At 42.3% G+C, this 21,040-nt stretch overlaps 1 protein-coding gene across 2 annotated transcripts in view; it reads right to left on the bottom strand.

Moving 5' to 3' along the window:
- CDH13 (cadherin 13) overlaps window positions 1–20,708 on the bottom strand; it is a 440,900-nt gene extending 420,192 nt beyond the window's left edge. For both annotated transcript variants that reach the window (XM_063410982.1, XM_063410981.1), the window contains exon 1: window positions 20,555–20,708. In XM_063410982.1, the coding sequence (XP_063267052.1) occupies window positions 20,555–20,599 (45 nt within the window). In that variant the 5' untranslated portion in view covers window positions 20,600–20,708. The remainder of the gene's footprint in view (window positions 1–20,554) is intronic.
- Window positions 20,709–21,040: the final 332 nt, after the last annotated feature.

Raw genomic sequence — 21,040 nt, 5'->3', positions numbered from 1 at the left:
AATAGCCCATGTAGCCAACAACCCTTCCCATCCACAATCACAATAAACATGAGTAATATCAAACAGGAGCCACAGTAATTACAGACCTGAACACTGTCATGGGTTCCTCTGTGCTAACGGAGCCAGGCACAAATATAGTAAACCTAAATAGCTCCTTTCAATCTCCTGACAGGAAAATACACACATTAACTGGTCTACAGAGTACTTTAAAAGTTTGTGTAAACCTGTGTCTAGGCAAGCAAATAAAACATTCCACCTAATTTTCCCCTCACATGTAGCAGCAGCAGGTCCTCACCAAGCAAAGCAATTTGCCACAACCTGAAGCCTGTAACAGCCCATTAGAGTGGAAGACACAGGGAAAAGGTCCTTGAACTGTGTTCTAAATCAGGAGCAGGTTCACTTCAGTCAGGGAAATCCCCCCTGGGATAATAGGGGGGAAGAGAAATACAAGTGTGGAGTGGCTTTAGCTAAGTTTTAGTGGTTAAACAGCTTATCCTGGAGCATGTGCATGTGTTACTTCATCAGCTCATTCTACCATGGAGAGAAAAAACAAGCTAGATATGAGAAAGAAAAAGGAATAGTGAGGGAGATGAGCCAGAAATGATTGTTTATAACTTTAGATAGCAAGTCCCCAGTTAATGTATACTAGTCTAGCTCCACTGAGGCCACAGTCGCCACACAATTTACACAGCTGAGCATCTGGCTCTAAATATTTAACTGTTCAGACTTCTAGTGTGCATCCTTGCATAGCAGAGCTTCTCTGACTAATCACACTAGAGGTAACCACATCTTAAGAGTGTAGTTCTAAATTGAGTAATATTACCATTAATAACAGTGCCTAATTAAGACATCTATAATGTTTTTAATTAGAAAAATTGAAAGTCCTTCTGGAATTTTTCCAGTCAAATTAATTCTGAGGACTTTAGATGTTATTACAAGCAATGTTACAGGAATGAAAATTAGGTCTAAATTAGGACATGTCACTGTACTTAAAAGCAGGAGGGAAAAAAAGGAAACACATTCCATTTTCTGCTTTACACACCATTCTCTGCTATAACATCGCACCACAGGGGAAAATAAAACCACCATTTTGTGGTTTGCTCTAAGTTGCCCTGCATATAGTTATATCTGATGTATCTCTAAGGTCTGCTCATATTTTGACACTTTGCTTTAAAGGCTCTTTTTAAATATCACATCAATATTCTCTTGTGAGCAAGTATTTCCAGAATCTCCAAGTGACAATTCCTATTGGATTAATAGAGGTCCGAGTCCTTGTGGATATAATTCACAGGAATTATGCTTGTCCAAAGAAATCCTTCTGTGAAGCTGCATGTTTAGGCAGGGAAGCACTTGTGGTTAAAAACTGTCAGATCCAGCCTGCCAAAACCACACAGGAAGGAAGGCTCCACATAGTCATGAATGAAGCTCTTGAGGATAACAAGCAGATATTTCAAAAGCTATCAAACCTGTGAGTTATTTGTACTTCTCATAGACCAGTTCTTCAAACTACTCCAGCACGTTTCCACTCTGCAGCTGCTGCTGCTTTATCACTGTTCGCATTGTAAGAATTTAGCAAGCATAAACCCACGAGTCTGGTGCACAGCTGGATCAGGTTACTCCAGAGCTGTAAAGGTACTCAGTCCTTGCTCTTCAAAACAGCTTGTTGGAACATTTGCTTTCACACCACTGATGTGAGTTTGAGTGTGTGTAAAACCACACGCAGGTTCAAAACCTGAGAGCAAGAGTCCAGATCAGGCCCTGCCTGGATTTTATACGAATGTGTCAGACTCAGTTAGAGGAACTTGAGGTGAATCCCAAAAATTCAGAAGCTTCAATCTTAAGGTGTGGTAATGAGCTAAAAAAAAAATCATGTTACAAACCAAGTAATACCTTTAGGAATTTAAAAAAGTGCCATTGTAACTCAACAAAACACAGGCTTTTGCCTGCTCTACATTGTGTGTATGATCCTACATCTATTCATACATATTTTCAACATACATATTGATACACACAACATGGGTATGCATACACTTCACATCCTCATCACTATGGTACTTAATGCCTTCACATTTCTCCACTCTCTGCCATGAAATGCTTCCCTCAGATCATTCTGATTCAGAAAAATAACTTTGAGTTCTGCAATTCATTATGTCTTAATAAAGACAAACACAACAGTGTGTGTTTCAGGCTGGTCTGTTAATTAGGTGGCTTGTCCTTGAGACAGAGATTGCACAAAAGGCTTTTTTTTAATGCACTGTACTAACACTGAGGATGTTGTCAGGCTTAGATAATGCTTTGAATGGGTTTGCAGCTTACAATGATTAAAGTTATGATAATAGCAAGGACATTCAGACATATACAAGTTCCCTAATAGCTCAGGGAGGTTTATCCTCTTTCAAATCATAGTGCTGTTTACTGCATCCCAGCTTAATTGAATTTAAGGACTCATCAGAGAAAGAAAATCTGATTTCTATCTTCTGTTAATACCACAATGCATTAAATGCAGAAAGCAAACAAAAGGTTTATCTGTTATTAACACTTGACAGATGAACCTCTCGGACTTTAGAAACAACATCACAATTATTGCTCTCAAGTATAATGTCAAAATGATGAAAAACTTAAAAAGCAAGCATTTCTTTTCAAGATCTTGTAACTCAAATGCTGGATAACACCTAAAACAAGTCTAAGAAAAAAGTGCTAGGATAGGACTAACATACATGCAGATGCCAATAATGCAAATTTGTATTTAAATTGTAGCACTCATACTGGCTATCATTGTTTTCTCACCAAGCGGTTCACATGGAGGAATCTGATCAATTATTATTCAAAAAACTAACTCTTAGCTATTAGGTTTAACCTCTAGTTTGAATTGTGTTATAAAGAAAGAAACCAAACCCATTTGCAGCAGTCAGCTGCCAGTTGTTTTATGTAGGACTTCTAGCAAGCCCTTCACTGGGGACACAAAGGATTGTCACATCTTCCTTTTGGGCTGCACAGATGTTACATATAAAAAGGAAATCACCACCTTGGGGTAGTCTGGGCAGGTCTCACTGCTCCTTCCTCAGATTAGCTCAGAGTAAAACCACAAACACTGGGAAAGAGTGACAAATGTGGTACTTGGAGCCATCTGAGGAGTATCCAGTGCCTGTAGTAATATTTCACAAAGAGCTATTGACTGCTCTGAAGTGGGTAGATGAACACATTATTCCAGTGAAGGGGAAAACTGTAATAATTTGTTCTTTCATGCAGAAGGAGAGAAGCATTCCTAGTAGACCACCTCCACTCCTTTCTTTGATCACAGCAAACTGCAGACAGCACACAGAGAGAATGGGAACCCAATTCTTTCAGCAAGTTTAATGCACGACAGAAACACAGATCCAGCAATTGTCACAGGTTCCAGCAAGTTGTTTGACATTGCTTCTCGAAGAATACCAACAGTTTCATATCTAAATTCCCCAAGTGCCTCTGCCTATCAGGATGAGAAAGGATGAACTTGAAATGAAGAACAGCCTGATGACTTCTGTGGGTCTGTGCAGGATGGGGTTTATCCCACAATGGCAAAGAGTAGCTGGGAGTCATCTGTTATCCAGGACTCACATGGATCCTCATATAAAATATGGTTTTCAGTGCCTGATTATCATGATTTAGAGGGTAGAGGGGAGGAGGTACAATAAATGCAAGAGGAATAAAAACTTATTGCGAGATAAATCTTTTCTGCTTTTTTCCTCAGATTTGTAAGCACACAATTTGCTTTAAATGCTCACAAGCAAGTTAATTTAAGTTGCTAAGCAAAGAAAATGACAGAGTACTTCTGGAAGGAAAAAAAAGAAACCTCAGGGAAAGAGGATAATATTCTTAAAAACCCGTTGATTCTAACTTTATTTTTCTTTAAGTAAAGCATTGATGCTGATGATGTATTTCAGATTATTGAACAAGAACAAAATGAAAACAATCAACTCTCCCTCTGGGTGAAGTCATTCTGTTAACCACAATTCCCCAAGTGCACTGAAAATACATCTTCATTGGCACAAGGAGACTGCAACACAGCTTCAAGATGACAACTAAATTGTGGCAGTACTGCACAAACAGAGGAATGGATTGCTCATTAAGATACAAATTAATTGCTATAATTAAAGTAATTAGTTCAAATAAATAGATTGAGTACAAGACTCATTCCAAGGTCTCCCACAAGCCACACTGCTCTGGGTTCTCAGCACCAGGGTCAACATGTACTGATGATTTGGGAATCCTGAGCTGTGACTGCAAGCAAAGCCTACTTGATAAAGACTTCTGTAAGACTTCTCACAAGCTCCTTCTTTGATTTGTACTCGAGTCTCCTCTGCTCTTAAGTGTTATTATCACCCAACTTCCAAGAGAAATCAGGAAAATAACATCAGAGTGGCACACAGTGGCACACAGGAAGTGAGGTCCCTTCATTATGTCATGTTAATCTTGGCCCCCAGTGATGCAATTCTGCCTTGAAAGACACATCCAGGTGTTTGTAACTGTAATAGGCAGCTGTAAAACACAACTGAGAAGAGTCACTTGGACCACAGGACATCCATCTGTCCCCATATTTGCATTACCCTCCATTGCATGGCTTCGTGCAACTCCCATGCAGCTCTGCACCTGCAAGGGGCAGGTGCCCTGTTTAATCCAAATCCCAGGAGAAACACATGTCCAACATCTAAAACTCAGCTCCCCTGCTAGAGCTATGATCATAATTTTAAAAAGCTCACTGCTTAGCTTCTCACTCTTCTCAATGCACCTTTTGACTAGGAATTTAGTCTTCGTAATTTTTTATGTATCAGTTTCTGCCACTTTGCAGCTAACATATTAAAATCCCTCTCTGGTCTCCAGCAGTCCATAAAAATCTCTCAGTAAATCCTGCAGCTGGAGACATACTGCTGGTACCTTGCTGGGTGCACTAGACAGCAAAAAGAAATAAATGGCTAATGTAAGAAAGAGCATTAACTTAGTTCCACAGAACACTTGGAAAGTTGTTTTATTTTCTGTTTTCTCTTGGTTCATAAAACAATCAAAAACTTTGGAAGTTCTGTGAAAAGCAGAGTTATTTTTCCCTGCCAGAAAAAAACAGTTCTAGGACAAAGATGGACTCAGAAATTCCAGAAACCCTGGAGACCTGACTGCAGGACAGTCTGTCAGGCAGCAACTGACCCCTTTAAAGAAAACTGAGTTGCTGCTTTTTGTTATAATACCTTTTTTTTTTTAATAGTACACCTGAGATTCCTCACTGTTATGTTTCCAAGTCCCTTCCAGAGGCATGCTCATTAGATCTTAGGAATCTCTGGACAGGAAAAGCTCAGAGAGGACAAAGCCCCGGGTTCCCAGACTGATGCTGCAATTCTGAGATCTTGACACAGGTCAATTCACAGACAGACAGATTAAGAATCTTCATTTCCAATATACTTTTCTATGTTACAAGCATAATGCAGCATTGAGCATGTCTCTTGGTGGCAAAATAAAGTTAATGCTTTCTAAAATGCAGTCACCCACAAGATCACTCTGACATTTCAGGAGTCAAGAGGAGCTATTATTAGCTGTGTCTAATAATATTGCAGGCTCCCACCCATGGAATCTGTGTGCAATCCTCCATTGAATTGGCAGCCTGTGGCAGTATCACTGCCACATGATTTGAACCAGGCAAGTCTCAAAAAAAAAAAACCACCAGAGCACTGTGTAGCCAGCTTGAAAATACCCTCACTGCTCCAGGGAGATGAGTGATCCCTTTGGAATTGGTTTTTGGAACAGCAAACTAATGAATCACTAACAGCTCTAAAGTAGACAGAATGTATTGCAACACAGCATGTAGTGCTGCAGAGCTGAAGGAAATCTGTTTACAGTGCTTCAACAGACACTTGAAATCAAGATGCTCAACAAGGAGGAGGTTGTTAAGAGAGAACTGAGGCTCCAGTGCTGAAGCTCCAAGTGAAGTTATCCCCACCAGGACCAGCAGCAACTCCTTGCACCAGAGGTGGGCTCTGACCCAAAAATAACAAAGGCAAGGCACAGCTCAAGGGAAGGCATCCATCCACATGGAAACAGGGCAAGGGATGGAGCAAGAAACAACCCTGTTCTCCTGGGCCTGCTGGTGCCTGCCCTTCAGTGCTAACAGAGATCAGAAATCACTTCTGTCATTCAGACATGCTCAGTGCCAACCTCCCCAGCTGCCTGGAAACCTTGTCACCATGATTTATGTGATGTTTGCTAATGTACAGGGTTGACACCAATGTTTGCATTCAAGCCAAAGGTCAGCCTGATGCATATGGCTGGTGGGATGGCAGAAGGCACTGCCTTACAGTTCAGATTCTTAGTGAAGCAGCACAGTCTGAAAAGAGAGGCTAAAACACAGAAGCAATATCAAAGTCCAGAACAGACTTTGCTGGGCTAGGGGAAAACCAAAGCTCAAAATCCACTTCAAACTAAGGACACGCAAAGCCACAGCTTTGAGTAAAGTCACTGCCCTGCTTTTTCCCAGCCAAGCTGGGCTGTTACACAAATATGATGCTTTGGCCAGAAGTGTAGTCCCAAAGGCATGCAGAAAGAAGCATAATTTTGAAGTGAACAGTTAGAGCTTTGTCTAGAAAAGACAGAAATTTTGATTCACTAGTGCTGCTTATCCAGTGACAAGTTACATATTTTACAGCAGAGAATTACAAATAAGACAGAATACCAGTTTATCCCTTCCTTTTCTACCCCTCTTTTTACATCTACAAATTCTACAACCCTCCCAGTCCAGCAGCCTTGTTTCAGCCTGTAGCCTTGCCAGTAACACTGAACAAAACCAGAGAGAGCTTTCATTACAGTGCTAAGGAAAGTGATCAGATAGTTTATCCATTCACACAAAAACATGGAAAAGGGGCAATTTAAAAGAAAAATTGATCATTACTCAAGCAGATTCCTCAAGATTTGTTGTTAGTGAAATTCGTGTAAACACAGCCACAGGAGGTGACTACACAATGAAACAAGGAATAACAAAGTCGGATAATGGAAAAAATGTTCCTCTCTGCAAGACAAGACTTGACCGGCATAGTACAGGCAGCAGGGTAGGATGAATAAATCAAAGATAGACTATCATTTATAGCTAAGAAGCTTCAGACCAAAAAACTCTCCAAATTCCACTGCAGTTACTGGAAAGTAGTTTTAGAAATATCAAAAATAGCTGTAGCAATGCCAGATCAGAGCCCTACCCAGCTGCTGCATAGTCTTCCCTCCCTTCCCTAAAGAAGTTCAAGATGAGAATTTAACCTGGTCACCTCAATTAAAACCTCCCCCTAACCCAGAACCTGGCACACAATCCTGCACAGCCTGTACATCTCTGGCTTGAAGGCTGGGAGAGATGGACTGCACGGATCTCCTGTGCTTGTAAAGGAAAGGAATGTACTCACAAATCAACCACAGTTTTATGAGGAAAAGAAAGGAGGATCTTCAGTTCCCATCATATTTGGAGCATTATTCAGAGCTCCACATCCTCCCCAGGGGCAGTGATGCCATGGGGAGTGGCAGTGCCACAGGGCTGATGTGCCTCAGCCACATTTCTGTTTCCCTTTCTGCCCTTCCAGGAGGGGTCCAGTGAGACTGAGCTCTGCAGCCCTGGCTGAGCAGGGTCCTGACACCACAGAGTTCCTCCCTTGTTCAAGCAGCTCACAGCAGTGATACGAGGTGGCTGCATCCAAGCTATGGCTGCAGCTGGCTGAGGATTTTGGCAGGAACTTCCCACAGGTGCCCGAGCCTTAGTTCTGTGTCAGGGCTACTGATTTAAAGTGACACTTCCAGGGAAACTACACTTGGAATACAGACACCTGCCCACCAGGCAAGCCAGTCAAGACCAGAGTGCCAGTGATACAAGCACAGCATACCAAACAGGAAAGATTTTCAGATGCTGCAGACATCAGGCCAGTCCCTGACCTGAGGAAATCAAAGTTGACCTGTACCTCTACAGCAACACCAGGCTAAATCACACACAGTGGAACAGGAAGAACAACAGTGGAGCTCAGGCCTGGAGGCCTCTGTGCTGCCCAGGCTCCCAAGGCAGAAATCAGAATGCTGGTGTGCTTGCAGTCATTACACGTGTACAAGGAAAAACTGCAGTGTAACTCTTTTTCTATTTTTGTTTTCTATTCAATGTTTTGAAAGGTCAAATGTATTTGCACTCTGCTGTGTTGCCTTTATCAGTGCTTAAACTCAAGCCCTGTCAGATGAATCACGAGTCATACAAATGCCCCAGAAGTACAATGTCAGAAGCAAATCCATCGTACATGAACTGTCAGTTGTCAGGGGAGGATTGTTTCTGTTTGAAGCACGGAAGGACCTGCAGAAAACTAACAGCTAGTTTGCAAATGTGCCTGAAGCCAGTTTCCCTTCCTTTTAATCTCTTGCTCTTTAACTAGCCTCCAAGAGTTGTCAGAAAATAAGAGAAAGGGGATAAACCTGTGAAATTATATATGAGCAAAAATGGTAGGAAAGGGGAAGTCACATCATGTCCAACAAAATTTTGGAGCATTTCTCTTTCCTAACAGTTGCCCCTTTTCAGCAAGACATCGCCCAGCTGCTCCTGGTAGCTGCCTTGCTTCATATTTATTGCTAGAAAACCATAACAGAGTTGTAACTTCCCCTCCGAGGTTCTCTGACCCTTTCCTACCTTTCCATTTTCTTTGGGACATAACTTCCATCACTAGGCAGTTGAAATCCTGCTGGTGTCACACAGGGGATAATATATGGCAAGTCACCCTCCTGATACACATAAACCAACTTCAGACAGTTAAAGAACTGGTCCAAAAGAAATTGCAAAGTGCAATGAAGGCTGCTTTGGCCTCACAGTTTATACCCTGTTGTCTCCACTCCCATTCCTTCCCCATCTAATTAGTCAATTAGAGGAAGGGATGTCCTACATTTATTTCCTCTGTGTGATAACAAGTTTCCCAAAGAATCAGTAGAATGGATTTAATGAATACAAGAACGTCAAAGCAGTAGGGATAAATATTGTCCACCAAGACATAGAACAAATGATAATAAAGCCCCACCCAAAATATAAAATGTAAAAGAGAGGAGAGTTCTGTGGCAGCTAATGAATGCTGGAAATGGATAAAGACTTTTACAAGGGATTAAATTTCCTGCCTCTCATAAACCAGCACACTGATTTACACAAATGTGCATAAAACAGTATCACCATTTCCTGGTGCCAGCAACTTCAGGTCTCGATATGAGCAAGAGCTCTGGATACGGGCATGAGCCTAAGCTCTCAGGGAAGGTTTGTAAATGAAGATGTGGAAACCAGGCAGCATCAGGCTGTGCTCCATTCCTGCATACATCTGTTGACTCTATCACAAATATAAAAGGCTGCTTTCCAAATCCTAACAGCTGCAAAAAGTGACAGAGCATTGAATACCATTTAGTTTTTCTTTTTCCCTTGGTTTTGCTTTCCCATCCATTTTTATGCTTTAAGGTTTGCTCTTCTTTCTCGTACTCCTCAGTCAACCAGTGAAAAGGAGAAGAAATTCAGTAGCTATCTCAGCATGTTTATTAACAAATTACTACCCCAGCACTTCTGACCTCAGAAGATCACCAACCTAACACCATTATTGAGGACGAGAAATAAAATTCTCTTTTCTACATGTGCAGAAAGAACTAGACCGCTCTAAGGGACAGAGGGAGAAAGGAATAGGGTGATATGAACATAGCAGGAAAAGCACAAGGTCTGGGCCAGACTCACAAGTACTGACACTACAACATTTAGAGTTCCCTACCACGTTAGCCAAAGGATAGAACTTAACACTGCACTAACTCTGGGGAATTTTCAAATTACCCGGTGAAAATATCACCCATGTGAAATGTTAAAGGAAAACAATTCCTTAAGTGTGTCTGGTTCTCTTCATAGTGCAAGAAAACCTCCATCCTCTTCTCTTCTATCAACAAAAAAAAAACATCTATAAGCAACAAGAACAGAGATAGACTTTCCAGCAGAGCCTGTAGAACCCCATCTAAGTTAAACCACAGTAGTAAAAATTATTCACCCTTTCCCCCAACACTAGGAGTTCTGGAGGAAAGTTTGAGTATAAAAACTAAAAGCACTCAGACTATCTGAATTATTTTAAACAGATGGAGGAGAAAAGAGAAAAAGGTAATTTGAACAAGGAAATTACAGGAATGCTGATGCTTCCAGTCAGCCTGGAGGTAAGGCAGAGAGAACCATTCATGCTGTGCATGATGGCTTTTTATTCCTACATATCCCAGCTAGACTCCACAAACACACAGCATGCAGAAATCAGAAGTCAAGAACAAGATGGAGAAACAATTCTGTTCAGGTTCAACATGAGTTATTGCAGACAAGCAAGTCAGTTTGTTTTACACCAACTCCTTCACCCACCCTATAATCCATGTTTAGCTCTCATGCACAGCAAGAAACAGGTTCTGTGCTTGTGTGCCTTTGACTCCTGAAGGAGGAAAAAGCTTTGAAAACTCTATTATTGGGAAGCAAGTGCAAGACTGAATCCTCATTTCAGAGAGACAAACACACAGGAAGAAGCAGCTGTTCCACAGAATCAGACTTTGGCTTTCAACAACCCATAAAAATCCACAGAGCCTCATGTTTCGGGCATGTACCAAATGGTGCATCCATGTGTCCTAGTCCCCCAGGAATTCAAACATTTGGGTGCATCTCCCTAACAGTGATGCTTTAGGTCAGCAATGTCCCACTTCCAGAAGCTAAACCTGGGGAGTAACACCAGGAGCTCACCTCCTGCCAGAGCAGCCCAAGCTTCTGGCAGCTCTGCCTCCTCCAAACTGAGGAAAGGAAAGAAAACACCAAACTCTGTCACTGAGCAGATGGTGGGAGAAATATTCTACCACAGACTGTGTTTCCTGTTGCAGTGGAAAGATGCAGAACCTCTGCCCTACCCAAGCAGAGTTGGTTTTGCATTATCTGTCTCCATTTTCTACCGCAAACTGCTGTGGTCTGAAATGCCTTGAGTGTAAATAGAACTGCCAGCCTTGTCCTCCTCCTCTGCTCCACCTGATCATTGTGCCAGCAGCCATCACAATCACCAGCTATGAGCAAGCTCCCTCCATTTCCTTATGCTTAAAGAATTTATGGTTATATTTTCTCTCACTAGTTTCCTCTCTGTACAACTACTGTATAGAGATAGGCAGTTCCTTGGCAAATCATAGCTAATTACATTCTTGAAAATTGAGCCGCATTATTAAAATACCACTGAAAACACCACCTTCTGATTGGCCTCAAGACTGAATTTATTCTGGGCTCCCTCCAATCAGAATTAATTTTTCTGGAGTACAATGAAGTGTCACCACTGAATCAACACCAGCAGCCCAAGTGACAGCAGCCAACATCATTAGTCACCTAAGATAACAGACCTCAAGTCATTGAAACAGGCAGATGTTGGAGGCTGTCTCCCATTTCAGAATAATGCTCCTGTCGTAACGGAGCAGTTATTTTAGGGAAGCAAGGATAAATTCACTACCACTGGTAGGGTGCTCCGATACCGTGGCAATAGAGGCCGTGTAAGCGCCCCTGTACGCGCAGCAGGGACACACACGGCACTGACACCAGCCATCCTTCACCCAGATAACAAAACGAGGGCAGCACAATCAATCCACGTCCACTGGAGACTGCGCCTGTGTTGGTGTGAGCAGCACTGTTTTGTTATTGCAAACACACAAAACTGAGAGATGTGCAAGAGAGAAAATTTCACGATTTATCCCCAACATCCTTATCTTACGTCCTGGTAACACATGGTATGTGAACTTATCAGCTGCTCTTTTTCCAGATTACAATAATCAATACCCTCCCCACACAAAGCAACACATTTCTGCATTGATAACTAAACTGCAGAGATCAACAATTATGGATAACTACTGGTGACATTTAACATTCAAGATTGCATTCTTGTTTATTATTTTTAAGTGAGAAATTCTAGTTTAAAAACATTAGAAGAAAACAATTGTTTCAAAACAGAGATAGAGATCAGAGGCTTATCCAGTCCCAAAAAGCTGGGAATGTGGGTGCAAGGAGGTGCACTTCCCATTACTCCAGGCTTTCCTCACCATCATTACAGCTTTGTTCCACCAAATAATGATTTTTGCAATGATATTGGTACATTCCACACAGAATCAGGTCCAGAAACCCAAGTGCAAGACAGAGAATGGATTGAGAGTGTTTAGGCCAGTCTGGACAGGGCTTGGACCAACCTGGTCTGGTGGAAGGTGTCCCTGCTCATGGCAGAAGGGTTGGAATGAGAAGATCTTTAAGGTTCCTTCCAACTCAAACCATTTTATTATTCATTATTAAGAAAAGATGATCAAATATGCACCTGACTAGTGTTCAGGTCAGAGCTGTGTATCAGTAAATTGACATGAATATCAATATCCATTAATTAAGATTCATGGAGCTCGGAGTCCAGTTAGCTCAATCAGATCATGAATTATGAAAACAAACATTTTAGAAAACAATAAATTCACTTTGCCTGGCACAAAATACAACCTTCAGGTAGCAAGCCCAGAAATCAAAACGGATTTTTATGTATTGTTCTATTTTAATATCATCCTCATTTATCTTTACCCACAGGTATTTCATTTTGCCTTTCACCTGGATTATACTCAGGTCTTCTTGGCACTTGCAAGACCAGTTATCCTGGCAGAAGGTCAAGCTGAACACCTTTTAATTTGGCTGGTTGTTTTATTGTACAGATCAACTCAAACCCACAGCTGAGATATCCATTCTCACTGCAGAGCACAGTTGGAGTTGCTCAGCTTCCTCTGACAGAGCTCTGAAACAATGGATTTAATGGGGAAGGAAATGCCCGTCCAATTCTAATGCCTAATTCCATCTCCTTTCACTCAGGGAGCAAAGTACCAGATGCTGTGGATTTCCTGCTTTGTCAACTCCAGAGCAGAGCTATGTTCAGCTCTCACATTTTGTTATAGCTGTTTGTTGTCTGATAAAACCTAGTTCCTCAGGGACAGCACAGGGCTGTCTCCAGAGAAGTGTATAAATACACCTTATTTGGCAGCAGAGGAACTCAAAGCAAGAAAGTTTGTCTGTGGGAAAATGCAAGATCCCGGGGTCACCATTTCTGGGGTTTGTCTGCTCCCAAGCAGTTACCAGCTGCTGAAAATGCAATTAGACACAAGAACACTGTAATGGGCTAAGGGGAAACTTTACATTATATCCCCCTGCCTCTATCCTTACAGGCTGTCTCTACAGGCTGTGGATCATACTCCTATTTCAGGCAGCTGAGATATCTCCCTTTCTACATGACCTCATGGACAGCTGCCAGCTTTTCTTTTACACTTACGGGTTTAAAATCCCCTGCATTTGACTCCAGGACTCTTTATTGACAACTTGCACAGAAGCCCAATTCCAAGTTATGCCAAGAAGATGAAAAGAAAGAGATTGAGTGTCTATAAAGTAGATGAGCCAATTATCAGCATGATAAGCGCTTTGTAACATGTTGGGGGTTTTTTGCTCCATAGCAGTTTGAAGAAAACTCAGTGTGTCAACACTTTTATGGATTGATGATTTGAAGCAATATAAGCAGTTATCCATGCTCTTTCTCCGTGTGCCACAGCTGTGCTCCTGCCCGTGTGGCAGCCAGCCATCAATGCAGAGCATCAGGACTCCCTCAGCTGCGTGTGCAGCCGAGTTTGTCACCCTGGCCGTGGAGCAGGAGAGGAGCTCTGTCACCCAGCCAGGGAAAGGGGTAACAAACAGCAGCCTCCAGCACACAAATAGTAGCAGCTGAGGTAACCTGAGCCTCCTGGTACACACATTTGCAAGTGGGCATCTCCTATCCTAAATCCCAGTTGTACGGATAAATATTTCTTTGCATGGAGCCACGTTAACAGTGCTGTGACATCTTCATGGCCTAGAACCTGAGGTCTGCAGCATTTTGAGTCCTTGCTACACACGAGTTCCACAAGGTCCATCTGCCATGATTACTCAAAATCCTAAAACATTGCAAACTTTTAGAAACCCACTTGCTGTCTGTGCTGTTAACGCAGCCTTCACACACACAAGAATTATTTGCTCTTCATTATTTTCTCAACATTACATATTCCATGTATGTGTTCAAAGTCCTTGGGAATTAAATATTAGCTTTTAGAAATATATACGTTGCCATTACTGATAAGGAATTAAGCATTAGTTGTTCACAGTGAGAATGAAATAATTTAGACTGAAATAGATAGCTATTATGAGAAGTTTTCTAGGGTTTTTTTATTTATTTAAATGATAGTTCTAGGACTAGAATCTTTATCAAATGGAGCCTAAGCAATCCTAGGTAATAAAATCTTATTACGTTCAGGGAGCTGTGTATGGGTGTCCAATTTTGAGACATTTCAAAAGCTTGAAGGTGGATGTTCAGTTCCCTAAGAACAAGGGCCATAAAGATATCAAATTAGACATCCATACATGGACATCCATAGATATCAGAAGTTATTTAAACACCTTAATCAGCTTTTCCAAGTGGTTAGAGATACTGAAAACTACTGTGTGCTGAAAAGATTCACCCCACTTTTAATACATCATATTTTATTTTAGTCTGTTCATAGAACTGTTTTAACCAACTCCATTGAACCAAATCTTAAAATCCTTCTCTTTTTCCTCTAGCCAAGAAAATTAATGGTGCAAAACAGCAGAATATTGGATAAGATAGGAGCAGAATGAGTTCCCTTCATTTGAAACAGTATGGCTTTCAAAGAATTAGGTTCTTCCATTTGACAGAGAATACAGTCCACATCACACACAAAAAAAAAAATTAAAAAGCAGTAGTGGGCAAATTTTCAAGACCTCCAAATAGTGAAACAGTGGCTAATAAAGCAAGTCTTATTTTTCTCTCCTCTTTGGCATTTAATATCCTCCTGATTTGTGTACACTAACATTGTGTCAGCTGCAGGACACGTGAAGTGACAGAAAAACACAGCCTCCCATCTGGGCTGGTCCCATCCATCTGGTGATTAGGGCAGGGCACAGTGCAACCATATGGCCATGATCAAGAACCCACTAATATCATCCAGAGTTAACTGGGAAATGCAATAGCCCACTTAGTCTCCTAAGGATGATAAATGCCTCTCATTCTGTTTCTCCTCCCCAGTGGACATTGTAGATTTGTCTTTTTGCCTGCACAGATGAACCTCTAGTTACAATCACAGAATATGTGGAATTGGAAGGGGCTCACAAGGATCATTGAGTCCAACTCCTGGTCCTGCCCAGGACCATCCTCCAGAGTCACTCCATGTGCCCCAGAGCACTGTACAAACTCTTCTTGAGCTCTCTCAGGCTCAGTGGTGCAACCACTGCCCTGGGGAGCCTATTTCACCCACTGAGTGAAAAACTGTTCCTACTATCAAACCTTAACCTTCCGTGACACAACTTCAGGCCATTCCCTGGGGTCCCTGGTCACACAGAGCAGAGATCAGGGTCTGCTCCTCCTCTTCTCCTCACAAGGAAGTTGTGTGGCCTGAGGTCTCCCCTCAGTCTCCTCCAGTCTGAACAAGCCAAGGACACTCAGACACTCCTTACACAGCTTCCCCTCAAGGCCCCTCACCATCTTCATTGCCCTGCTTTGGACACTCTAACAGTTCAATATCTTTGTTATATTGTGGTGACCCAAAATGTCCTCAGCACTCAAGGTGAGGCCGCCCCAGTGGAGAGCAGAGCAGGACTTTCCCTGCCTTTACCAGCTGGCAAAGCTAAGCCTGATGCCCCCAAGACACAGCTCTCCCTGCTGGCTGGAATACCAGTGATACACATCAAAACAGTGAATTTTGCACCTGTAACTGTCCATTAAAAAACCTGCTAACCTGACCTTTGTACTCACAGTCCTAAATGAAGCCCCGTCCTCCAGAAAGGTTTATGTTGTCATAGGAACTCTAAACCTGAGGCCAAAATCCTGACACGCAGCTCGCTGGTGCAACCCAGCAGCTGAAGATTAGAGATGCAACTCCAGCAGTGATGCAGGAAGAGTGGAACACTGAGAGCTCTGTTATCTGGATTGCTTTTACATATTAATAGAAGGGGAAGAGCCTGCTTATCTTGCAGGAAACAGGAAGAAAAGGAAGGCAGAACTTCACAACTCCTTGAAGGGGCACCACTGTTGCCATCTACGTGGTTCTCATAGTCCCTGCTGCGCTGACCTATTGAGACAGCTTTTAGGAATATTAATTTCTTAGCTGCCAAGTCACTACAAGCCAAGTCAATAACTCCCAGTGGATCACAGCACAAATATTACCTGTGCTAAGAAAACCTTTTTGAAGTTTTGATCCTCAGAAACAGAAAGCAGGTCCTAAGCCAGGTCTTAGAGTGAAGGATTGAGTCTCAGTGGGTACACAAAGTGGGGTTTAAGTGTCATAGCTGCAGAAGCATTTCCATGTTTTCACTTGTCTAGGATAACAAACCCCCCTTGCTCAGCAGTAAGGACTGTGGTCAGGTCCTGTGTAAGGATATTTTTAGAGGCTGGAGGTGTAGCCAAAAGCCATCCTAATTCACCAGTGCCAACCTTCCCTCCAAGGTAATATTTGAGAGATAGGACGGCACAATTGCCAGAATGGCTCTGTGTTTTGGGAGATACCATCTTGTGAATGAGATATGCAACTGGAAGATGTTTTTTGACTGCATGGCCAAAAGTGATGGCCTGAAACTGTGGGGAACAAGTGTCAGCCTACTCACAAAGCGCTCACCAGCAGAAATAATTATACAGAGTAATTGACAATTGAGTTTCTCTAACATTTTTAAAGCATTTTTACAACTCTGATATAGCACAGAACCACAGGACTTCTCTAGAACTCTCAAATAATAAGACCTAAAGCAACATGATAGAACAGGGAGCTACTTGTTCAGAATTTGAGCATAATCTGCACTGCTATATCAACACACTTGTGTGAGCAAGACTTGTCTTTTTTCCTGAAGCTGTTAAATTTCTTGTGCTTTCAATACCTGGGTGCTGTCTTTCAAGCTGTGCATGGAGCCCTCTTCTGGAGAAATCTGAACAAATAAAAGCTTAAGAATGCAGCAGTGGGGGCTCTGCATTAGGGGAAAGAGTTTGAGGACTAATTTTCTCTATTCACTCTAAAGACAAGCTTGTAAAAGCTACATATTTTTCCAATTTACTTTTCTGCAATCCAGTGAAACGTGACAGTAATTGTTAAAACTATCAAAAATATGGGTTTTTTCCTCAACTTCTAAGCCTTACTTACAAATGTTGAGTCCTCTCTCTGAGTGAAACACATAAGATAGAAAAGGAATCCTGTGAACAACTTTTGTCTTAAAACAAATATTTTGTATATAGGTTTTAGAAAGTATCCTTTGGGGAAAATGTAACACACAGATTTTTAAATCTCTCAGATCAGAGTATATATTTACTGCTTACTGTATCCTGTATAGTGAACTGCATAAGCTACAGAGTACATTTAGTTTTTATTGTCAGCTTCAGATCAATAAAGCTGTATATTATAGTTATGCTTTGGAGTTTAAAATGTGAGTCTGAATTAAAGAATTACTCGAAACATCTTTCTCAGTTATTCCAGCGAATGCTCAGCTTTCCTCTTGGTGAAAACAGAACAGTTGGTAGTAGAGCAGACTAAATCTCTGCAAATGGAATAAACTAATTTATGTCCCACCTGTTTACCACAGTTTTTGCACACATACTTAATGGACTGCTTTGATATGAAAAAGTGATTCTATATCTTCATCCTTTTAATGTCTCAAAAGGCAAATTTTTTGTACTTTAAAAATGCAGTTGAATTAGAGGCAGACCAAGAAAACATAAAACCCAAGTTACTAATTTTAGAAATGGTCTTTCCATTCAAAATAAACCTTTTACAGTTCATGCTCCTAGTGACATAAAAGAATTTCTTCAAACTTTTTTCTCAACACTGTAAACTTTGCTATCATTACTTTGAAACTAAGTTATCACTATCTTCTGCTTCCACAGAAAGATTACTAGATTTCTCCTGCTTAGAAAGAATTCTATCAAACTTGGTCCTTTCTGCTTCCACTAGCATTGCATTATATGAGACATCCTTACTACTCCTAAGAGAGAAAAAAAGAAAACTTGCAGAAGATCCCCAAATGTGTTACAACCACTACACAAGCAGATGGCTGCATTTGTTTAATTTGTTGTTTCTCACATTCTTCTGTTTATTTTTCCTGTCACATGAAAGCTGTGCATGTGGGGTGTCAAAGAGAAAAGCCAAACAGCGTTGCAGTAAATCCCATTTCTTTCCCCAGCATGGCACCCACTCCAATTCATACTTTAACCTGCCAATAAGTCTAGACCAGAAAGCAGAATTACAGACGCTTCCATATTACAGTCTGATTCATTCCCCAATTCATTAACTCTTAGACATGCTCTAGAAAGTAAACTTGGAGATGCATTAGCTCACAAGGTGGAGAGAGACATGGCAAGATAGAGCTGTACATGCTGATAAAAAGCTGGAGTGCAATTTGAGCACTGAAGCTGCAAGCAAGACTAAAGCAGAACAAGCTCAGCCCTGCAGTACAGCAGAACTCAGCCCAGCCTGGGAAGAAACTCTGAAGTATCACAAAGTTATCAATAAAGTGCACAGGCGTTTTCAGAATCAGGTGTCTGCACCTTGTCAGATATTAAGTAGTCATTAATGTTAAAAAAATGCCAGCTATGCTTAATAGGCCCTAGAAGTCCGTCCTCTTGTATCTCATACATACTGCTTTCCTACAAATGACCACTAAAGAAAATCCAGACTCAGGATGATTAATTCAGTGGTGTTAGGGAAGCTGTACCAAAAGAAAAAAAAAAAAAAAAAAAAAAAGAAAAAAAAAAAAAAAAAAAAGACTGAAAACAGAGACAAAGCCAAGCAAAGCAGATGGGAGATCTCAAATCCAAGATGAGAGAGCACCAGTTCAGTACATAGTACATCCACAGGTTGCCTTTCCACTGCCTGTGCCCTCTCCCCCAGCCCCTCTGCTCCCTGAGCATTGCCTCCCACTGCCACCACTGCCAGCCCAGGCTGGATCCCAGCCCACTTGTGACAGCTTCCCGTCCCCAGGAGCCCTCTGGGTTTCCCCAGCCCTCGGGACAGTGCTCAGCCCTCCCTGAGCCAGTCCCGGCAGAGCCACAGGCTGCCCCCGGACACTGTCAGGGAGCCCCAGCCCGGCTGGCAGGGTGGCCCTGCCAGGAACGCTCCATGTGCCACCAGCTCACGCTGCTCGGCACCAAACCCAAGGCAGCCACTTTCATTTGTTCCACTGCCCGGAGCAGGATTGTCATCCCGGACCCACCCAGATGCCTTTGTGCTTGCTCACTGCCAATCCCCAGCCACCGAGGCTCCCGCTGTCCCGCAGCTCCAGCCACCCACGTCCCTGCACTGACTCCTGATCGGGTGAAACCAGGACCTGAACGTCCTAACCTTGCTCCACAGCATGTGGATCGCCCTGCTGCCTCCTCCTCACACGCTGTGGAGCTGCTCTCAGCAGTAGAGCTCTCCCGAGGGTGATCCCTCTCCGTTTTTCTCCTCGGTGCCCTGTTCGGGATTAGCAGACCAAACGCCTGCTGGAGATCGCAGTTACCCCAACACGGGGGTCGAGCTCAGTGTCCTGAGCTGAGTTTGACACTAAACCCCACCAGCCCTCTAAGGGTTAACAAAACCACTCGATCGCAAGTCAAAAAGGAATTAACTTTCATCCCCCTCAGTGCAGAGGATCTCAGCCCACTGTCACTAAATGCGAGTTTACAGAGCTCCTAAGACAAAAGGAGGGAGAATGCACTTGAGCTGGACAACAACAAAGCATTCCCAAACCTGCTCTGAGCTGCCCAAAAGTGAGCCCTGTAATAGCAGCGAGGGAAGAGAGCGACCGGGAGGTGCTGAGGAGTGAAAGCCCAGCGAGTCCCTGTGCTTTGACAGGCAGCAGCAGCGGGGCTTCGGCAGCTCCGTGTTTTTAAGGCTGGCTGTTTTTGCCTCTGCTTTCTGGCAGAGGGGGATCTATTACATTTAATAAGAGAAAGGCTACACAGCAAGTCGCTAGCGGAGTATTACACATCTATCGGGAGAGTACGGGGAACGGAGCCTTTTGCAAGGTCTGATTTTATTTTTCCTCCATATTCCCCCCTTCAATTCCTTTATTTAGAAAAAAAGAGAAAGCAATAAATAACGTGAGCTGCCTGTAACAGCCTATAAACCTACTACCCAGCACAAGCCTCAGAGGAAAGAGGCAAATCAAAGTTGCAGCATTTGATATGACAGAAAATACTGCCGCTGCAGCTGCAGCCGAGACACTTGAAAGATTCCCCCCACCACCCTTCCTGAAGGGAAACAAAAAAATGCTATATATCACACGGCAAATTGGTTGTAATTGTAAATCAGGGAGCTATGAGATCCTACATTCCTAGCAACTGGCTCAGAGCAGAGATCCTGCATCTTTAAACAGTAATTCAAGCAATGTATAATTACTCAGAAATCAGAGCTGAATTACAAATACTTTCAAATCCAAACGCACAAAAGCAGAAAGATGAAAGAAAGCAAGGAAAAAACACACATTTCTTACCTGGGACAGCAGAAAAGACAGAGTAAGTTGAGTTTTGTGCTGCATTTTGCCAGACTAGAAGGTACCAGAGGCTTTTTCATTCATGCACTCGGCTGCACTGAGCATATTTTCACTGTGAAACAGCCTTTGAGAAGAGACTCTGCCTTGAGAGCCAGCCAACTTCCCAAATAGATCAGCAGCATCATCACTAAAGCATTGGATAGAGTCTGATGACCAGAACCAATGGCTTTACAAGGATGATTTCTTCACAAAGCATCCCCATTTTGCATCACACATATTGGGCAAGCACCTCTACAAACACAGCACCTTTAGAAAGCATTTTGCTTTGGTGTATTTCTGTGTTTAGTTTCAGTCTAACATCATGCTTTACAGATCTCAATGGTATTTTCCCTTTTAGAGAATGGAATTGCACAGAGAGAAATTAGAGCAACTCTGAGCACCACTGCAAAGAGATTGTCTTTATTAAAATGTTAATAAGGTAAATTT

This window comes from Prinia subflava, chromosome 13 (genome assembly GCF_021018805.1).
Source record: "Prinia subflava isolate CZ2003 ecotype Zambia chromosome 13, Cam_Psub_1.2, whole genome shotgun sequence".
Lineage (NCBI taxonomy): Eukaryota > Metazoa > Chordata > Aves > Passeriformes > Cisticolidae > Prinia > Prinia subflava.
The sequence above is the reverse complement of the archived record's forward strand: the minus strand, read 5'-3'. Positions and strand labels throughout refer to the sequence as shown.